Source organism: Rhopilema esculentum, unplaced genomic scaffold, assembly GCF_057945365.1.
Source record: "Rhopilema esculentum isolate cy_ngs unplaced genomic scaffold, ASM5794536v1 HiC_scaffold_34, whole genome shotgun sequence".
NCBI classification, from domain to species: Eukaryota; Metazoa; Cnidaria; class Scyphozoa; order Rhizostomeae; family Rhizostomatidae; genus Rhopilema; species Rhopilema esculentum.
Window position 1 is genome coordinate 123080 of NW_028300845.1, and position 22209 is coordinate 145288.

At 35.3% G+C, this 22209-nt stretch overlaps 3 protein-coding genes across 5 annotated transcripts; 2 read left to right on the forward strand and 1 right to left on the reverse strand.

Moving 5' to 3' along the window:
- Nucleotides 1–33: 33 nt before the first annotated feature.
- On the forward strand, nucleotides 34–8922 carry LOC148957281 (uncharacterized). 2 transcript variants are annotated; one of them, XM_089115516.1, is made up of 6 exons: nucleotides 34–341; nucleotides 3582–4205; nucleotides 5183–5317; nucleotides 5808–5939; nucleotides 7153–7284; nucleotides 8056–8921. In XM_089115516.1, exons 1-6 carry the CDS (start codon nucleotides 188–190, stop codon nucleotides 8283–8285), a joined length of 1407 nt encoding a protein of 468 aa, XP_088971642.1. In that variant the 5' UTR covers nucleotides 34–187; the 3' UTR covers nucleotides 8286–8921. The 2 variants fall into 2 exon arrangements, with proteins under 2 accessions (XP_088971642.1, XP_088971643.1); XM_089115517.1 differs by lacking the exon at nucleotides 34–341 and adding an exon at nucleotides 2602–3021 and having other exon boundaries at nucleotides 8056–8922.
- A 1015-nt stretch (nucleotides 8923–9937) lies between these two features.
- LOC135684958 (TLC domain-containing protein 5) lies at nucleotides 9938–16664 on the forward strand. Of its 2 annotated transcripts, none has more exons than XM_065200675.2 (3): nucleotides 9938–10017; nucleotides 11165–11243; nucleotides 14905–16664. In XM_065200675.2, exon 3 carries the CDS (start codon nucleotides 14935–14937, stop codon nucleotides 15607–15609), a length of 675 nt encoding a protein of 224 aa, XP_065056747.2. In that variant the 5' UTR covers nucleotides 9938–10017; nucleotides 11165–11243; nucleotides 14905–14934; the 3' UTR covers nucleotides 15610–16664. The 2 variants fall into 2 exon arrangements, with proteins under 2 accessions (XP_065056747.2, XP_065056745.2); XM_065200673.2 differs by lacking the exon at nucleotides 9938–10017 and adding an exon at nucleotides 10024–10590.
- A 993-nt stretch (nucleotides 16665–17657) lies between these two features.
- On the reverse strand, nucleotides 17658–20992 carry LOC148957282 (uncharacterized). Its single transcript, XM_089115614.1, has 6 exons — nucleotides 20820–20992; nucleotides 20431–20544; nucleotides 19971–20076; nucleotides 18886–19019; nucleotides 18322–18414; nucleotides 17658–17672 (listed from the first exon to the last, which is right to left on the reverse strand). Exons 1-6 carry the CDS (start codon nucleotides 20868–20870, stop codon nucleotides 17658–17660), a joined length of 513 nt encoding a protein of 170 aa, XP_088971740.1. The 5' UTR covers nucleotides 20871–20992.
- Nucleotides 20993–22209: the final 1217 nt, after the last annotated feature.

Sequence of the window (22209 nt, forward strand, 5' to 3'; positions counted from 1 at the left end):
CGTAAATTTTGCTGTTGCTGCATTCGAAAACCGTTCATGAACTAGAGAGGTCTCTGCTAGTTGTTTAGTTCACTTCAAATTACAGAAATCGCTTCTTTTTTACAGATTCATTTATCAATCGGTCGCATGATTCTATTGCAAAGGTTTTATTCAAGGTAACGCTGTGAACTAGCGATTTTAAAAGAAAATGGCAGTGCAATACGCTCCGACGAAGTTGAAAGTTCCTCCAGGCTTCCAAAATTTGCTTGAAGGATTGGCAAGAGAGGTGCTAAGAGAACAGCCTGAAAACATAATAGAATTCGCTGCAAATTATTTCAGAAGTCAAGTTGCAATTCGAGGCGGTATGTATTTTCAGATTTGGTCTTTCTAATAGCGCATTTAGTTTTTGATTTTGATAATTATAGAGGTATCAGATAAAGATACTATTCCGATCATCTCATAAAAATTTACAAGCATTTTCAGCATAAACCGTTCGGCAAACTTTTTTGTTGCATTAGCTCATGCTCGATTTTCATTAATTGCTGTGTACTTGGTGCAGGTGAATTTTAGCCATTACATTAGCGCGTGTGTGTGTATGTGTGGAGGGGGGTAGGGGGTCTCCTGGGAGCGCGCACGAGATATACTTCTAACTGCATTTAAATTTTATAGCCCAACCGAGGAGCATATTATGTGATTGAAGATACAAGATATAAAGCTGTTAAGATTGACTGTGTCACCAGAAGTTTTTAACCTGCATGTATAAATAAGTTCATCATAAGCCATACATTTTTAAATAGGGGCAAGAATGAATTTAAAAAAAGGAGAAATACCCAAAAATCCCAAGGTTTGGCCCTCTATGTAGCGTGCACTACTTTACAGTTTCTTTAGATATTCGTTTTGTTATATATGTATGTTGCGTGTGGTACTTCATCCAGAATAACGATAATACATTTAGCAAATAAATTTAGCACAAGAATGAAAATATAATAGTTTGATTTTTTCAGTGCAAAAGTATACATTCTGATCCATACATAATATTTTCATGCATAAAGCTTTATTAAAAATTATTATGCTTCTTGGTCTATGAAGTGAAATTCTGTGCTAAAGCTCTACACAAGACTCATATTTCTCATAAACTAAGAGGATGTACATTGCATGCATGTTTATAAAATATTGTTTTAAGCATACAACTTCACATACTTTTAGGTTACCTTCTTTTCCATATAATGATATCATTGGAAAGAATTCTATCAGGAAATTTCCCATGTTATGTACCACCACTGGCAATGTATTTTGATAAAATACATAAAATGAGAACATTTAGATCCTTTTATCAAAACCTCCCTGTTTACAGAATCGGATCCAGACTACAGCAACCTATGAAAAAGCATAAGTCAGATTTTTACAACAACAATATAAAATAGAAACCATCAAAATTTTCAATCAATAGTATCTTTGGCAAATTCTTTATCAACATGCCTCCTAGGTCTGCCCCTGTTGATACAAACAACATGCAGAGGACAGGACATTATTTTGCTGACTTTCTCTAGGCCTCTGTACATAATAGTCAAGTGGTGATTCTAGGTATTTATCTGGTCCATATTTTCTGTATTCCAAAACTTGTTTGTCTCTTGAGAGCCAATCACCACTTGTTTGACTTATGCAAACGTCTTGTAAACCAATCAGAGTATACTTCACCTCTGCAGTGCTCGCAGCATAGGTGATATTTGATTTATCAAATCAGAGGCTGAGCTTACCTCTGCAGCAGTACAACCAACCAATAGGAATAAGAGTTGACCTATGCAATTGTTTGTTGCAACCAATGAAATGGAAATTGACACTGCTTCACCCCTGCTAAGCAACTAGCTAAGTTACTCATCATTGAAGTGTCTGTTCTTTAGTCCTGTGGTATGACCACTGCATACAGAATATGGAGTGTGCTTGTTCAAATACTACCAGAGTCAGGCAGCTCAGAGGGTTTTTCTTTAAATTGTAGATAAATTTTGTCTTCTCTTTGTGAATCTTTTCCTTAGAATTCCTCTTTGGAACCCCTAATTAATATCAACTTAAAAATCTAGTAGAGCTACACCTTGAATTGAAGTCTGTGTTCTTCTGAAAGAGGGGACAGACAAATAAGATTTAATCTAAAGCACACATTTCATAGAAGCTTGAAAAGACATTGCCCCCTTAAAAGATAAAATTTAAAAACCCTGGAATTGACAAAGTCAGACAAAAAACTTTGCCAAAATCAACAAAGAATAAGGTATCTTATGTTATATTTTTTATATTGTATTATCTTCTAACCCATATTGCTTATAACCCAGGGAGATTCAATGGGGGGCACCAGGGGCAAATGCATCTGTTACTTTTAGGAAAATGCCCCTTTTCCTAGAGTTTTTCTTTTCAGACTTTCAGAAAAGTTGCTTTTTTCAGTGGCATAGTGCCCTTTCTTACAGGTCCCTTCCAGCTATGGAAATGGTTCTGGCAAGATTTATTTTTACCAATTTAGTGCCTAAAAATTTTTTGAAGTATTGAAACTCTGGTAATCACAATGATACAATGATAATGGCAATTCAGTTCCACTTTGTATGTAAAATTTCACAACAACTTTCACTCTATATGAATTTTAGCAGCCTTTTGACAGAAAGTTACAATTAATTACCTCAAATGCTAGGGCCATTTCCTTGAGCGCTGGGGCAAGAAAAGAAAAGACTGTATTTTTGATTTAATACGTAGAAGTCTTTTGTTTTTTATTGTATGGAATAAGTACTCTAAATCTGGATTTGCAATATTCTTTGGTCTCTAGGGATTAGTAAAAGTCATTTTGTTATGCAAAAGATTAACTAATAATCTTGCCACAATCAGATTAATTTATTTTCTGTGGGATTTTCAGCATATAGTTTGTTGTGCTTGATATCATGACTACATAATTGCTTTGTAAATTAAAGAAATTTGCACCTGAACAACTGCTACACTGCAAAATTATTGAAATGGGAGGACTGTTATCAAATCAAGCATTGGCTGAACCAATTGAGAAAAGTGGTAAACCATCTCTGCTAAAATTTTGCAATTGTAAACAGATTCAAGCCAATTTAATTTTATTTAAAGTTTGGTGATACTAGATTATCTTGCTATAAGGTATTCTGATTCTTGAACTTTATAGAGATTTTCCATCTTGCCTACCAAACTAATACTTTTAAGACCAATTCGTTGACTTGAAGAATTTCTCTTAAATTTCAACATTTGTTAATTATAATTGGTAATAGCAATGCTAATTGGGTTTAGCTCTCTTCGAAGTTGCCCATTCGTTTGACTGCGTGAATGAAATCATCGTTTTACAGCTTAGATGCTGTCTTTAATGTTAAATGTTATTCATACCTTTTTGTTAGATTTTGTATCGCTGTTTCCACCGCATTTATCCAGGCGTTGTTAAGACTAAACACGCAAATTGAAATTTTCGTCATGTAAAACACCTGAGCTGCACTGGAACGTCCCAAATGCCTCACCGCAGTTCAAGAGATTTCAAATAACGCAGTTTTCATATCCATTATTGATGTTGAGGTTATTTTCTATGCATTTTGAGCATAATTCATGTTTAACAGAAACTGGAAGAGACGATGCGAAGAAAGGAGCTGACATGGAAACGCTTGCACAAGGAGAAGAAGTTGATATTGATTTGGATGACCCTTCGACAGCGGATGCAGCACTGAAGATTCAAGCTGTTTTTAGAGGGCATAAATCAAGGCAAGTGGAAAAGCAAAAGCAAAAAGAGGACGAGGCAGCGGTGAAAATACAAGCGGGATTCAGGGGGCACCAGGTGAGGAAAAGCATGAAGGATCTCCAATCTGGTGAGGAAGGAGAAGAGAAGCAGGCTACGGTCGAAGATTCAGAGGAATTTGTAGAGAAAGTTACTGAAAACGAAACAGCTGAAGAAACGAAGGATTTTGAGGATCCTAAGTACGGGGAGGCAGCCACTAAAATACAGGCAGGCTTCAGAGGCTTTAAAACAAGAGAGGAACTGAAGGGAAGATTGTCCAAAGACAAATTGACAGAAGAGCCTGCGGAGCAAGTTGATGGAGAGGAAAGTGGAGCAGCGAAAGAGGAGGAGGCTGCAGCTGTTAAGATTCAAGCAAGTTTTAGAGGACATAAAGCAAGGAAGGAAGTTGAAACGATGAAGGCAACGCAAAGCGATGAAAGTGTAGCAAAAGAAGCCGATAGTTTGCAAGGTAACTTAGAAAGTTGCATAGTCAATGTTTCACTTCTGAAGGTTTTTCTTATTTTACTATCTGCAGAGATTAAGGCTTATTACAGAATTAGCTGTTTTTTAAACACAATGGAATATGGGTATTGATTTGCAATAAGATGATCTTGATTCCAATATAGATGAGCCTGATCCTTGATCTTTTGTACGTACCCTATTGCTAATGATTTATGATTCGATGATCTTGGTATTGAAGTAGATGAGTCCAATCCTTAATCTTCTGTAGCATATTGCTAATGATTTATGATTCGATGATCTCGGTATTGAAGTAGATGAGTCCAATCCTAAATCTTCTGTAGCATATTGCTAATGATTTATGATTCGATAATCTTGATACCAAGGAAGATAAGCCTGATCATTGATCTTCTGTAGCATATTGCTAATGATTTATGATTCGATAATCTTGATACCAAGGAAGATAAGCCTGATCCATCATCTTTTGTACGTACCCTATTGCTAATGATTTATGATTCGATGATCTTGATACCAAGGAAGATAAGCCTGATCCATCATCTTTTGTACGTACCCTATTGCTAATGATTTATGATTCGATAATCTCGGTATTGAAGTAGGTGAGTCCAATCCTTAATCTACTGTAGCATATTGCTAATGATTTATGATTCGATAATCTTGATACCAAGGAAGATAAGCCTGATCCATCATCTTTTGTACGTACCCTATTGCTAATGATTTATGATTCGATAATCTCGGTATTGAAGTAGGTGAGTCCAATCCTTAATCTTCTGTAGCATGTTGCTAATGATTTATGATTCGATATTCTTGATACCAATTAAGATAAACCTGATCCTTGAAGTAGATGAGTCCGATCCTTAATCTTCTGTAGCATATTGATAATAATCTATGATTCAATGATCTTGATATCAATGTAGATGAGCCTGATCCTTGATATTCTGTTGTAAATTGCCATTGATTTATGATTAGATGATGATCTTGATGTAAATGCAAGCGAAGAGGCAGCGACCAAGATACAGGCTGGCTATCGGGGATTCGTAGCAAGGAAACAAGTTGAGGCCTTGAAAGCATCAAAGACCTCTGAAGATCATATACAAGACGATGGTACCATGCATTTTATATCATAATACTCATGTACATCTTGAAGAACAGGGATTCAGATGGAGAATGGCTATTGTTATTTTCCCATTGCAATGTTTTTTGGTTTAATGAAAATGTTTCTAGGGTATCGGCCATGCTTTATTGTTGCTTTAGGTCAGAAAACCAGCTGTCTCTCTTTTTCAAAATTGCTAATCAAGCTCCAACAGCACTTTGCTAAATGTTCCTGAAATTTGGCTCATTGCTAGCAGATGTTTTTTCTGCTTCTATTTTGATAGACAATTTTTAACAGAACTGTTGCAATTTTCAGCGCGAGTACTTTGTCTTTACAGATTTAATACCGTTTTGCATCAAGTTCAGATTAAGATTTATGCTTTATAACATAGCTATCACACTTTAATCTTACAATATGTTTTTCATTTATTTGAATTGCACAACATCCAAAGCTGCAGAAAAAGAAATCGCCATGTAATCAATATTTTTAATTGTCATTTAGTGGACATGGAAGCCAAGAAAAGCGAGGAGGCGGCGGTGAAAATTCAAGCAGGCTATCGTGGGTATGTCGCAAGGAAAGAAGTTGAGGCAATGAAAGATCCCAAAACCCAAGAAGACTCCGAAGATATTGAAAGTATGTGAACCATATTTAGTTGCTAATGAGTTCAGTAGATTCTTTATTTACTTTTTTTCTTCATGTTTTAAGTCTTGTACGATACAATTTTTATTGATAACTTAGAGAAGTGCTCATTTAACAGCATATAATAATTTATAGGATCAACTTTTGGAGCAATGCTTTTCTATTGTCGTGAATTCAACTATAATTCTTAAGCAACTACAAAGATACTTAACTCATAAAAGTGCTTTAATCGTTAAATGAGCGGAGATTGAGTAAACGATAGAAGATGAGCCTCTAAGTAGCTTTAATAAAATGCTAGTTATGTCTTTTCAAGCGTTTAATAACCCTACTCATCCACTTTGTCAGCAACGTGGGAGAATGCACGATATAACTTTGATCCGTGTAATAAAGTGTGAAGGCTAATATCGTCCAGTTCAACTAGAAAGATTCTGTGTTCAGTTTTCCTAACTAATTTGAATTTAGCTGAGTACTTCCAGTTCTACCCTGGATGCCAGGGTCTCCATTATTTAGTCTCAGAAATATAGTTCGAAACTGGTCACAGAAATATTGTTTTGAGTGAGTTTGCCACCGCAGGGGTCCTACAATACATTATCCCCGGATTCATGAGCCTCTGCTACCCAGGGTATCTTATTCCGAGTACTGTTTTATGGTAGAATTTGATAACAAGTTGAAAACCTGTCACGTGATAGTATTACGCAAAACTTTTCAGCTTTATCGAAAAAATTTTTTTTCGAGAGATAAAGACCTTTCCCAAAAGTTTTTGGACACTAGAATGAATTAATGAAACCCGTTTTTCATCTTTGAGATGTTATATTGATCATGAAAATTTCACGTGTTGAATAACATTCGCTTAAGTCTTGTAGGATAAACATCGTAAGGTTTTGGAAATCTGGTAGGCTTCCGTTTGGTGATTGAAATTAAAAGAGGGTACTATCCCTTTTTTTGGAAATTGATAATTTTCTGGACAGGTGTGATGTCATGCTTAAATACTAGTGGGGTCCATGCTTCTTTCTCAATGCCAAAATAACTTTCTATTTTTTGCGATGTATTCAGTGATAAACCCCAGTTCTTTTCATTGCACAACACCCCCTAATGATGGGGTCAATATCACACTGTGTTGGAAGCAAAATGGTTTTGTTGTTCCCAGCATTGATATTTTCCAATTCCGGCTTAAATACCAATACCACGTTCCTTTGTCTGTTTGTAGATGATATGGAAGTCAAAAGGAGTGAAGATGCAGCAGTAAAGATTCAAGCAGGATACCGTGGATTCGTTGCAAGAAAAGAAGTCGAGGCGATCAAGGCCTCGAAAAGTCAAGAAGCGTCTGCTGAAAAGACAGGTCAATTTATGCTATTATAACTGCATTTTAAACTCTGGGCATTATAACTTTTGTACTTGGAAGTTTCAAACAATGATTGTCTTTAGACAGTGCAAGTCTTTAAATAGTTTCAAACAGCCCCAATAGCTTAATCGTCGAAGCTTAATCGACGAAGTAAAAGCCTGCGAAAACCTTTATTTTGTGCTTAAATCGTAGTACAATTGGACTTTTCTTATTCACGATTTCGCATTTTACTCACCTGTTCATGTTTTTGACAAGACATGACCTTTGATTATGACCAACAATTCACAATATCAGCTGATCCTTTATCTAAGACTGATTTATATAAGGGTTAGAACTTCGAGGGTTAAGGGTTATATAAGGGTTAGAAGATTTATATAAGCGTTTATTTATGCTTCACGATAAAAAGATGAAAATGTGTGATTCTGCCATATTGCGGCATTTACTAGGGAGCCAGAGTTGTGCCAAAAACTATAATGATGACTTGTGTCAGATTTTTGACAGAGCGAGCTCGGCCATATTTCTATCTTTCCAGCAGTTTAGAATGGGCTGAATTAAACCGACCAGTTTTGTGGATGAAATTTAGGGTCAATTCAAGAATATTTTTATTCATCTCGTCAGGAAGGTCTTTATCACAGTAGAAGTTATCACAGTATACAGTAGAAGTTATATTGTAATATTATTTCAAAGGTTAACATTTTAGAATTTTAGAATTTAAGAAATACGATCATATTTGCTTATTTTTTCTCAAAATTGTGGCTTTTGTTGCAGATGATGAACCTACCAAAGATGACTCAGAAGCGACAGGTGAAAAGATAGAGGAAAATGACGATGTTGATCAAGAAAAGGCTGCAGTTAAAATTCAGGCCTCTTACCGAGGTTACAAAACAAGAGCGAGTCTAAAATCAGACTCACTTCCAAAACTCTCTGAAAAAGACGAGTCTGTTACCAAGGATACAAATGACAATATTCAAGAAGAAGATGGTGAAGCTGAAGCATAGGACATTGTAGCATGTTAATGTACATATCTCCTGTAAAGAACCATATGATATGTTGTCATTGCTGTCTGAAGTGAATTTAGGTCCAACAGCATACTTGGGGTCAACATTAAGTACTAATAAGCAGTAGCATTTTATTTTTACCTAATGCAACACGGTAAGGCTGCGAATCTTTTAGGATGCTCCCAGTTAAAGAATGAAAGCAAAATTTTTTCTTTTCTAATGGAGCCGTTTCCCTGTGGAATTTAGATTGCTGCCAGTTCAAAGAGGGAGATGTTAGATTCAATCTTGCAGCTATGGCAAGACGTGTTTTCTTATAATGAAGTAAGTCTGCAATATAAATTGAAAGCTCCCATTGGTAAATATGTTTAAAGTTAGTCAAAACAAGGATGGTCTGTTACTTAATGAACTGTTATTACTGTATTTGAGATAAATTACATGACTTTATAAGGAAAATGTTTTCTTGTTTTGGAGTTTGTATTAAGTGTGTATACTTCGCAACCTCGCTTTGGCTTTTAAAATATTCAGTCTCCTCAATTACAAAACGATTAGTACGTGTTTTTTGCTTGAAACATGAATTAATTTGATGTTATAATTATTTTTAAAGTTGTAAATTCATTGTTAATATGACACGTTAGAAAATAATTTGTTTTTCTATCTTACTCCATTCAAAATCACTTACTAGTCATATGTCAAGCAATGAAATGCACATGAATTGGACATCTTTTTAAGAGTGAAGATTTTGCTGTATTTTCTGTCTAGAGTTGTTTGTCAAAGTCGATAAAAACAGGAGCGCTTTAATGCGTGCAAAAGAGACGCAAAATAGGCCATCCACCAAGCCAAGAAAATCTTGTGATTAACTGACTTAAAAAGTGATTTGATAATGAAAATACCCAGTATGCCGGGGCGAACTTGGTATTTTCCCCGGCATTTACCGTAAAGTTTTTCAGATTTTATCTATAAATGTGGGATGGCAGCTCCATCTAGCAGCAAATGTCTTTACCATTGTTGTTTGAAAAAAATGTAGCGATAGAACGTGCGACCCTACCTCGTCATACGTTTTGCATGACGCAGATGCCAATAATAGACCGTGTCAATCGCATACCACATCCAGATTTTCACATTTCATGCTGATATCGCCTGCTTAATGATATATATAAATTTGCTATGATTTTCGCCCTGACGATTTGAAAGAAACCATATATAATTGATTGTATTGTTTCACTAAGATAACCATTCCAAATTCTCCCACCAGTGGTGTGGTGTTAATGAATAACAAGGGGGGCTTTTGCACAGAATGTTGCAAAAAAAAATAGCAAAAGTAGAAATTTGCTAGATTTTGGCATTAGAAAGGGGGGCTCAGCCCCTGCACAACAACTCTGGCTCTAACGCAAACTTGAGAGTTAGGGACCCAAAGGCAAATTAAAGACCCATAACAAAAAACTGCAAATAAGCTCTATTGTTTTATTCTACTTTCAATTGAACTGACCCCCTCTTTTATGGTCTCAACAACCAACCACAACCAGGGTTTTATGTCATTTTACTTTTTCGAAACGAATAATCTGAACTTGATGTGGTCTTGATATTCTGAGCTTTGCAGCCTCGCTTTCGTATAACAAAATGAGGTTGTCCGATGAAATTCCGATAGCGAGAAGAAACGCGCCAAATTTGGTGGAGGAAGTGAAGGGGAAAAGACAAAACTTGTTTGTTCCAGAGCCTCCAAGTGACCTTTAGAGTAAGAACGATGCTTGCAAAAAGTTTTCAACTTCCATTAGACGTTTTTTGATAACTTTATGTTTGTTTATGTGTTGTGAGCTTACAGCAGGTGGCCAACACAGTTGGCCTGTACACTATGTAATGTAATGTGATGGATGCGGCCTAATTCTTAAATAAATCGAATCACAAATCGAATAATCGGAGAGTGATAAAAGTAAATAAAAAACGATATGTATTTTTTGAAAGCTGGTCATGAAAAAAGGGCGTACTGATTTTTAACAAATTTTCACATTGTGTTAACTAGTTCAGGGTAGGCATGAATACATTTATATTGAACGTTTTTCACTCTGATCTATAAAGATAGGTAGGGGCAGACAAAATGCTAGGGTATTTGTGTGTGCGTTAAAGGGGTGTTGCACCTTCTACTCAGCCAGGTCATTTTAAGATAGTTTGGTCTACGGAATATGTTTTATGGAGTAGATCCAAAACGAAAGCTAAAATGAAATTTTGATGGCAAATTTGTTTCAACTTGTGGCTACTGGATGGTTCTGGTGCAGGCTATTGCTTTAGGTGACCAATTCACTTCAACAAGGTACTTCTTTGAAATATAAAAATTTGTCCCATTCTCTTCTTTAGCAAAGCAAATTTTGCAAAACGGAAATTGCAGTGTTTCCTAAAATGCTGCAGGCTCGAAAGCTCAGAATTTTAACACATCAACAATTACTTTAATGTTATGACCCCAAAGAAGATAATTTAGTTCTATGTTTCTTTGAAAAGGTGCTTTTCAAACATTGTAAAGAGCATTACTAAAGTTTCTTGGCAATGGGTCATTGATCTTTGCTCTTTTACCATATACATCCATCCACTGTAATGGTTAGCCAATGATAAATTCATTTATCCGATTAGAGGCTGCAGACAAAAACAGTCATACAAACTTTAATAAACTTTCTATCAAACACTGTATTTTAGCCAAGATTTATTATATAGACTAATCTTCTAATTTTTAAATGGTCCAGATTCCTACAGTAGTCCGAAATTTTTAGAACACCCCTTGAATATTTATTTGAATGTGCTGTCCTGTAGTAGATATATTGGGATGGGCCATAATGAAGCCAAAGTCTCTCATTTTGAATCCCTGAAAATTGTTCATTGATACCTTTTTACAGGAAGCTCAAAATTGCTCATTTGGTGGGCATAGAGGAAGCAAAAGATGGTTGACACATATAGTTACTTAGCAAGCTTTTGGTATGTACTCCTGTCTGTATCTGCTTGGAGTGTATTTTATTTTGTTGTACTGAAGACAAATAAAACTAGGTCTTTGATGTGGAATTGCAGATTGGTGGCACTTGCACACTCACTGACAGCTGTAGGGATTGTCAATATAGCAATAATTCTAGATGACAATCCATTCAAACACCTAGGAGAGAGGAACACAAGATTCCAAAATGCTGCTCTTATTTCTAGTGCAGGCTATTTTGTTTTTGATCTGATATGGTGCATTGTTATGAGAACAGAAGGAATCTTGATGCTTATCCACCATGTGATTAGTATCTTGTCTCTGATTGGTGGGCTATACTTGAATCATTCTGGAGCAGAAATTGCGGTTACCCTTTGGGGTTCAGAGCTTACAAATCCGTTTCTCCAAATCAGATGGTTCTTGAAAGAATTGAAGCAATACAATACTAGATGTGGAATGATAAATGACTTTATATTTGTTGGGATTTTTGGATTTTCAAGAGTCTGTCTTGGCTCTGGACTTGCCTACTTGTTTTATTTTGCTGATAAGACTATACTTGTTATTAAAATGTTTGGTTTTCTGTTCTATGGCATCAGCCTTATTTGGATGTGGCAGATAGTTAAATTTATTAACTATAAATATTTCAGTAAGGCAAAAGAGAGATCTGCTACTGTCAATGATTGAGTCTAATGTGAAGTTGGTTCATGCTGTATTTTTTCAGTCAATTGTCATTATTGTATCATAAAACCTTGTTTTCCATTTTTCAGAATCAATAATTCTCTGTTTAAGTATGCAGCCAGTTTTGTTTATGTTATATTTAAAAACTTTAAGGATGAAGTGTTAAATTTGCTATATGGATGTTCAAAGGCATTGCTTTCCAACTGCTTTTCTTATTTTTTACCGAATCTACTTTATCAGAAATCATTCTGAGATGTATCATCTATCAAACTAGAGTTTATGTAAAAGTTACTGAATTTATTCGCAAGGGGATTATATTTGCCCTTCTTGGAATTGCGTTGGTGTAGGTGCTCTCTTTATTTTATTCCTCCTCTGAATTAAAACCATCTTTGACCAGCTGAATTAAAACAATGGACTTTTCATCATCATTACATTTACATTTAACAACCCTTTGGGTCAAACAAATGTCTGCCCAGTCAACTACAACATTAAAATTTTAAAATTTACTGAGGTGATTTCGACATAGGTTGTTAAAGGTATCCGAATTTGCCTGCATCACAATATAATCATAATAAAAGATTATGCTAGAATTTAGCAGTATGCGAGAGGTTGTTTCCTAACACTAGTAAACATGTCGCTCATTTAAGATGCACTTAACAGCTAAGGGATTTGAAAATCATTTTAAGCGTGTCAAGATAAAGTAAACCCCTCAATGCAGGCCATCCAAGAATACAAATGAACTGCATGGCTGACTGATGATATAAATTTTCAGTAACTATTATATCAACATGGTTTTTAGCTTTCTAAGTTTATTAAGAGATCTCTCACCAGCATGACCCCAAACAGGGCAGCAATATCTCAATTTAAGTTCCATGAGACTTGTGCATTTGTCTAACAGTAGATGCAGGCATATACCTTTAAGAGTACTTTAATATGCCATACCTCTGGAAGTCTTACTTGTCAATGAAGCCAATCAGGAATACCATTTAAATGCTGATTTACTTGAACTTCTTGGTACCTAATACTCACAGTCGTTTTTATATAAATGTTCTTAGTTTTGAACTGTGGTTTAACTGAGTCAGGTGAAGCTAATTTTTTGAAGTTACCTTGACTTCCGATAATCATACTCCCCAGTTTTTGCAACATTTAATGATAGTTTGTTTCCTTGCAATCACCATTTCAATTCATATTAATCAGCATTAATTGCGCCATTTATCTTAGAAACAGAATTAGGTGCAAAATAGATACTGAAATCAAGTCTGTATTATTCGAACTCGTCCAATTCGAACTTTTACTAATTCGAACAAAATTCTCAGGTCCCTTGAAAAATCTGCTAGTAAACCCTTACAAAACCACTGTAATCCGAATCCCTATAATTCGAACAATTTTGTCAGTCCCATGAGAAAAAAATGATATTTCTTGTTCAAACCCTTTGTGTAGCTTATGATAAAAGCTGGCTATATGTATATACACTTTTGTTCAATAAACTCTCTTGAAATCGAGGTTATTGTAATTTTTGCCTGTCATGTGTTCATTATCAAATTTGTTCCGGAAAAAAGAAGACTAAGTTCGGGCCTTCCCCGTGTCGTGCCATCAATAGAATGCGTACTAGCGACTTCATACGTGTAAAGGCTATAAAACTTGGATTGAGCGATAGTAGTGGCAAAATTCTAGATTTTTAATTAATCATTTTGTAATTCGAACATTTTTACAATTCACCAGAAAGTTCGAGTTTCACAGGGATTACTGTAGTATCATTGGTATACATAGATACATGGGAATGCTTTAAGCATGTTGGTAAATATTAACAATGAAGAACAATAAGAGGAGCCAAGGCAGGATCCCTGAGCAACTCCGCAGTTTATAGTCTTGAAACTAGTTATTCGGCAAGGTAAGAATAATCTAAATTCCTTGCCATTAACATCATAGTATTTGAGTTTACCCAACATAATATTATAATCAACTTTGTCAAAGCCTTTTTGAGATCAATAGAAATTGCTGCCATAAAGATGCACTTATCGGTATTAAGGTATCAATCATTCGTGCACATGAGCAGAGTATTTGAGAACCTGACTGACCTGATAATATCAGTTTGTTTTCGTTAAAATAGGAATACATTTCATAATTGGAAACAATCTTTCTATAATTTGACTTGTCATCAGTGGACCCTTGTTTGAAGATAGAAAAACCGGTGCAGTCGGTATTTGTCTATCTTGAAAGCTGGAAGTTCCAGTTTTCAAGACCGACAGATACCAGCTGTTTATACAAGGGAAGGGGCCAGACTTTCAATGCCTTTTTTCAGGGAAAAGGTAGAGATCATATCAGTACCGAACCCAATAGAAGTTATGAATTTCAAAAAAGTTTTGAAATTTTCGCTTTTATCCTTTCAAACCACCTTGTACCTCTTTATTCGAAATTTCACTGTTTGATTTCAAATGTATGGGAGAAGAAGGAAACCACCGTGGTTGCCGTATCCCCAGACAGTCGTTTGCCTTTTAAATGTAAGTTGTTCTTTCCAATTCTGAAGCTAGGCAAGTTTAATGCATTAACACCTGATTCAGTTAAATTTTGTTGACTATATGTAGGTCGTGCAGTTGTAGCAACAAAACTGGTTTAATTTTAAATTTGTATCCTCCTTATTCAGTCATCTGCCCTTTAGGTGTGGACGAACCAGTCAGTTGATGAATAAGTGGACGAATAGGTCAATGAATAAATGAATGAGTGCGTGAATCAGTTGATGAATGAATGAATTAGTTGATAAATGAATGAATGAATAAATGAATGAATGAATGAATGAGTGTTTGGATGGATGGATGGATGGATTGATGGATGGGTAGATGGATGGATGGATCATCAGCATCGAAAGTTTAATAAGCATCGAATAATCTTGGCGAAATTCGTCTCTTTCTTCAAAAGTTCGGTTCAATCTTTCTTGTGCTAAGTAAAACCCAACATTTATTCTAAAAAAGATGTTTGTTATTTTGCTTTTAGATTCGCCTTCTTGGATGAAAGAACGAGAGTATGGTTGCCTGTTTGTGGTTTGTTTGTGGCAGCTCCTTAATATGGGCATTGGCGTATTTAGCGTTATGTAACGTAAATCATATGCACACTTCTGAATGGAACTGTCGCATTATTGCAATGATACACTCGCTGCTAGTTACAAAACTCGTCGAAGTCATGGCACTCATCACCGGGCCTTGGCCTTTCACCACTCTTGCCCACCCAAATACATCATTACAAAATATAACACTCATAATTAGCGCCGGGTATTTCATCTTTGATATTATCTGGTGCACTGTGATGCAAACTGAGGGATATACCATGATGACGCATCACGTGATTAGTGCTGTTTCGCTTATTGGGGTGCTGTTGCATGGCAAATCTGCGTCTGAAGTTGTTGCGGTTGTATGGGGATCCGAACTCACCAATCCGTTTTTACAAATACGATGGTTTCTAAGGGAGGCCAAAGCATATGATACGAAGCTTAGCAAAGTTAATGATGCGATTTTCATCATTTTGTTCGCATTTGTACGAGTAGGAATTGGTGCATACGTTGATTTCTTGGTATTGCAGTCAGCAACGACAGTCTGGTGGATCAAAATAGGGGGCACCGCCTTCTATTTGATTGGGCTTATTTGGATGTGGCAAATTCTTTGCTTTGCAAAGAAGCGCTTTTTCTCAACAACAAAATATTGAGGCCCGCTTTTGTCTTTGAAATTAAAGACAAATGTTTTTCGTATAGAGATAGAGTAGATTATCACAGCGTGTACGTCATTTCTCATATATATTTACAATTCTTTATACAATTTTCAAAAAACTTATAGTAATTAGAACTATATCAAGAGTGTAATATTAGAGATGCAGTCGGTTTTAATAAAAAACGAGCCTTACTATGCATGCACTGTATTAGGTATTATTAGAAATGATTTTTTAATCAAGAAAGAAAATTCAGTTGCACAGAAATGTTTATGTTAGTGTTTGATTTTCGAAATGCAACAATGAAATTAAATTTTTCTTTGTCTTTTACCATTCCTAGCAGCTCTCCGTCTGAAAAGTTTGACTTTTAAAGAGACATGCATAATCTTTATACAGGACAAACGAATAATTTGCAAGTAACAATGACAACCTTATTGAACTACCATAGAACTTTCTACCACAGAGGAATTCGAGATTTTATTTTCTTTCTAGTTGCTTTAAAGCAATCCCCATGCCTTGGAAAATTCAAATCTTTTTTTAAATCATCTCACTATCTAAGTTACATGAAGAGCAGAAATTTTGCTACGTAAATTTGATGCTATCTTGTTGTATAATGTATGCAGTTTCATGTTGAAAAAATTATTAATTTAACGCTTGAACCAAGCTGGGCCTGATTGGTTTTTTAGCGAATTAATCTTCAAGGTGATGGACGATTACTATAAGGAAATTTGACTTCCAGAAGTTTGAGTCATAATTATTTATCTATAGAGTATGAATCCAACAGCAACCTTTACCAGGAACTTTTGCTTAAATCTGAAATTCTTTAAACGTTTTGACATATTTCTTAGAAGCACAGTGTAACAAATGACTTATGTTGCATTCTGTATGACAGCTTCTTGTTCCCTCTCTGTTGACAACTTCTAGACGGAATTTTTCATATTTCGCGACGAAGAGCTGGGCTTTTGCTCCATTTCCACCTCTTCCTCCTCGTCATAGATTGGCCGTGTAGCTGTCGATCTCCAAATTGAAAGTTTCTCCTTCACAAAATACTCTCCCTCATCTTCTTGCTCGTCTGTTTTTTTGGCAACCTGTTTGCGCAATTAATTTGTTGCAATGAAAATGTCAATAACAACTTTCATTCATTCTTTCATTCAATCACTCATTAATTCATTCATTCATTCATTCATTAAATTTCCAGTTATTAAGTGTATACCGTTTGAACTGAATTACGGATTAGGTAAATGTTTATAAAAACATGTGCAGTTTTTATTTTCCTTTTCTTTGATTCTTTTTGTATGATTCCTTTTCGAAACATGAATATGTTGCTCCATTCACCAATATTCATTAAGTAGACACGAAAACGGTAAAAATTTGCGAGTATCCAGAGCTAGTCGTCCAACATTAATTGAATTCTAAATTAATACACCTTTGATCAAGAACGAGAAGTGATAACTGTTGCTACTTTCTTGCAGCAGGATATGTTTCTGTACAGCTGTTAACGAACACTGCACTTTGAGTCGCTTTCAGGGGTTATACATTTATTAAGTCTGCCGAGAGTGTTGAAGGAGGCCAATCGACCTTCCAAGTTCATGCAATGAAATAAATACATGTAAAGACAATGTACGTTTTGGCTTCGAAAGTACATTGCAACCTCTAACGAAGAAACTGCCTGACTTGTCAAACATCGCTCCAAACTATGCGAAACAATATTTGGGACCGTTCATTATTTAGAAAGAGGTTGGTACTTCAAGGAAAATGATTTCTTGTCCGGTAAATCTTCTTACTCAACTCAAAAGGTGGTAGGAAAACATCCACCCATCCATTTTCTGTCGGAAAAATTATTTTACCCAACTCATTTTTCTTCGCTACCAGCCACTCTTTAATTAATGAGCGATCCCTCGGCACTTACTATTTTGGTGATTACGTACTGCCCAACTTGCTCTACTCCGAGAAGTGGAAAAGTGAATTTCCCTTTGCCGTGCAGCTGCAATAGAAAAATTCCACAGTGGAAATGTGGGAGCTGGACACTGAAAAATATGCAAGGCTCTCTATTGGCGATAATTCTTTAAGGAAGCCAAAGGAGATTAATACCGCATGGGTACCTTCTTGCTCCCTGTACCTTCATTTTGGGGCTCACAATGTTTTGGGAACTCGAATTTCAAAATCAGCTATCATTTAGGTGTTAAATTATGACGGAATTTATGCTTGATTGTTGTTTTATCCGATTAATTGAAAGTGAGTATTTATCCACAGTTAAGAATGGCCTAAACGTTCCTCCAGATGAAATTGTGACCTATTTGCCTTTCTCAAAATGTTCCTTGTATGCTTTGAACAAAACTTTCTCAGAAATGGAGTTTAAGTAAGTTATCTATGGTTTGGTCTTTACGAATTGTCAGGAAGAAGAAAAATTCAAGCACAACAGTAAATTCCGCTCACTTTATATACTCTCTAAGTCTTTATACACGTATTCATTTGCCTTCCTTAGAACTGCTGCATCGCTAGATAACCTTCTTCTGGTTCACAGCCATGTTGATGACAATTTACTACAAAAATGTAGATTCGCCGTCCTTTATATTGATTGCTGATGAAATCTTCCAGCTAAGCTCCAATTACTCTATTGTGTTGAGTTTTTATTCAATATAACTATTGATAATTTGAAGATATCATATATTTAATACGTTTTCACATCACGAAGATGCTGAATTGACTTACCAGATTGTCATTGTATCTTCCTTTAAAATAATAGCCATGATAATATATCTTGACTGGTCCATGAAGAATTCCATCTTCCCATTTACCTGAGATCTGAAAGGTGCGAAGCGCAAACCAAGAGATTATTGGCAAGTTTTTCTTTTACATGCCACACAGAGAAGTAAATTAATTATGTCATAAAAAGGTATCTTTAGGTTGTTTTGAATTTGGACCATATAATCTGTAGTTATATTGTAAAAAAGATCTGCTCCTGATAAAGCAATCGAATGTATAACAAATAGGTTTGAGATATAGCCGATTGAGTTCATGCACTTCCCCTATCAAATCACTTTGATTTTTTTGTTTCTAAGCTTTTCTGCCAATTTTAACATATTTAACGGATTTTGCATGAGAGACATTGTGCCAATCCACTGTGACTAGTAACCTGGCTGGTGAGAAAGCAAAAATGTGAAAAATAAAGAAAAATTTTTTATCAAGTACTCATACTACTGTTACCAATCTATTTTTGTACAAATAACGCTAAACTTGCACAAACAATGTCAGGAAGAGCTTAGTTGATTTTACCTCGGCATTTGTTGCTTTGTTCTTGTACACCCCTCGTCCATGTTTTTGGTCTTCAACCCAAAAACCATCATAAATGTCTCCGTTGATGTAGGCGTAAATTCCCTGTCCATGCTTTGTGTTGTTCTCCCATGAACCTACAATTTGATACTCAACTTTGTCCAGTGATTTTGTAGATCGCAGGCTGATGCCTAGGAAACTTGTTTTTCATTTCAATTTATACATTCGATTCTATTTTACTTGAGTCTTTCGGGGGAAAATATTAGCGAGATTATAAAGATTTCCATAAATTTTAGATTTTTTATAGAATTGAGTGGCTTCCTGTTAATCTTCCAAGTTTGGTGGGTTCCCTGCCTGATTCTTGTTCTTTGGAAAATCTGCTATCAAAACGAATCAACGTTGATATTTGAATGCATCTCAAGGATATTATTCGGTCAATAATCAGCAACTCGACAACAGTCTCTGAAAACTATTTGTATAAACCGCCATGTAGAAAGAAGTCGTTAAAAAATGGCAAAAAACAGGGGAAAATTTAGTCATCCAAGGAAAACATTTGCATTTGCTTTTTACTTTCAAGAGAAATAGCTTTTTGTTTCCAAAGTGTTTATTTATTGTTACTTCTTATAATATAAATTATGAAAAGCTGTTGTAGACTGGTGCTCTCTTATCCAATAAATGACAAAAGCTGCCCCTTTTTCGTTTAAAAATTGCTCATAATGTCCGTTGACTCAACTTGTCACGTCTCCCGTATCCTGGAGGATGGGGGGAGGGGGTTGGCCTCCTCCACCCAATCAATTTTTGCATGGTCAACACTTGCCTCTGAAGCTGAACAGGGAATTCTTTTGGGTAAATTTTGAGTCAGAAGTTAAAGTTGCTATTTTTTCGTTTAAAGGTGCAGAAAGTTTGGTAGCAAAGGAATTATACCAAATTTCATGAAAAATCCAAATGAAACAGCCTATGGGAAGTTTCATTCGACAAGAATTTTTCGGGCGAAACCTTTGTTTTAGGAAGAATTTAGAACATTTGCTTTGAAATATCTCACACAATTTTCAGAAAATTCTAAATTTTCGACAAAGATTCAACTAAACCTTCGTATTTTGAGCCATCCGGGTAGGTCATGGTCCCAAGGCCGTGCTTGTTTCCTGCGAAGTAATCTCCTTCGTATTTTGCACCGTTGTGGAACTTGTATACGCCCTGCCATATCAAAATTCATTTGTTTTTTTTATCAATACTTGCAGTGATGCAGAGATAGAAGTGAGAACAAATTTTTAGTTTATAATTACATAATTCACTACGTCGCAGCACGTTGAAACAACGCCATCAAATCTTTGCCTTGTGAATTAACATACAACGCAACTAGGTATCAAATCCAGTTATAATATTGAGATGGCAAGTACAAGCATAATTGATAACACGATAACTGATTTTAGAATGGAAGTTTAACTTTTTGAGAAAGAATGAAAGTGCAGCGGTTATAACGATTTTTTCAACTTTTTGCCATAACTTACGCATTATTGAAAAAATGTTTGCAAAAATATTCCCTAGTACCTTTCCCTGTCTTTTTCCTCTAACGTATTGCCCTTCATAAATATCCCCATTCGGTAAATGTGCTGTACCAAATCCATGTCGGTTTCCGTCTTCATCTCTTTCACCTTCATAAAACTGTTTTGAAAAATACAAGTTTGTGTTACCTATTATATCTTGCTAAAATATGAGGAGCTTAGGCCTTTATCAGAGGTTCAGAAAGTTTTTAGAAAGTTTCAGAAATTTTGAATTGTTTTGAAAAATTGATAAAATGAATTTAAGAAACAAGCTTTCAAATCATTATAAAAAAAGAATGGATACAGAAAATATCTGAAAGATATTTTTCTATAATATTGGCTATTTTGAAACAACATATTTTCAATTTTTTTCGTGAGAGATATAGCAATACTTACTCCGATATCAGATTCAATATCGTCGTCGTCGTATGTATCATCGTCCGACATTTTTCTGATTGTGGGATTATTTTAGTTGTAATTTGATTTTGAGACTTCTCAACTCAAGTTAAGAAATTCTTCGTTCTGTATTTACATATGTGTCCTCTTTGCATTTGTAAAATATCTTTCGTCTTTTCATCAATGTAGTAACCTTGGCATTATCACGTGACAATATTTTGCGTCAGAGCGAATCCATTCAACAAGCAACGGCTGAGTTGAGTTTTCTAAAGTAATAATAATAATGATAATATACATATTTATACAGGGTAAAAATACCTTATCAGTACTAGAAAGTAATGTTATAAACAAGGGCCCTGTTAAAATTAAATTGTAATAAAATAATGATAGTAATCCTAATACAATGTAAAACTAGTCGAGGTAATTACAAGAAATTTTTTTCAACAAGAAATATTTTATATTTACAGGGAAATCTCTGTTTAACATAGTACTCCTTCAGGCTTGTTCGAAAAAGTATTACAACTTCAAATAAATGCCGTGATATTCGGAGGGCTTTTATGTAGGAGAGAGTTTGGTAATTTTCTGGCAAATTTCCCTGCAACTTCTTTCAACCTTCTTACAAATCTCTTAATTAAACATCTGGTAATATTTTTGAGTTATTTTTTAGAGTACACCGCCAGGACCAAAGTATGCAACACCTGCGAAGGCGATTAATGGCGGATCACCCAATAGCATTGTTGTTTTCTATAATAAATATGTATGTTATAAAAGTTTTATTTGTTGTTACGTGGTTGCTCTCTCTCCCTATAAACTAACTTCCTTCTTAATCAGTTATTCTTGACTACGACCCTGTTAATATTTTTAATAAAATGTAGGCTTAATCTTTTTGTGCAGTATGGTGCTTCGTGGGTCTTTAGTTAAAATGAAATTTGGTAGAATTGTATTCAAAATTGATTGGTTGTTGAAAGTTGTAGAAATTGAAACTGGGACTTCTTACAGTTCTTAGGGCGAACCCTTAAGCAATTTTTCCAAAAAATTGCTATCAGTTTGAGATTTACTGGCTCGGAAGAGAAAATGAAAAGATACGCCATTCGCTAAAACTTTTCAATTTAAAGAAGGAGAGGTCTCTTCTATCTCTTCTATAAACTAAGCTCAAGAGGCTGAAGTTGTGTTTGAGAAAATCATTGGGCAGGTCCAAGCCCATTAGGCATGACATATCCACCCTGAACTATTATTAAATAAATGATTGTCATATTACCAGGACAAAATCGGATGAAAAGGCTCAATTTGAGATAAAGTAGACTGGCTAGCCTAGTCGTATTGTCACCATAAATAGCAATTGGGGGTAAAATTTCAAACTGTGATCTTCGGGAACTTCTTGTGATAAAGT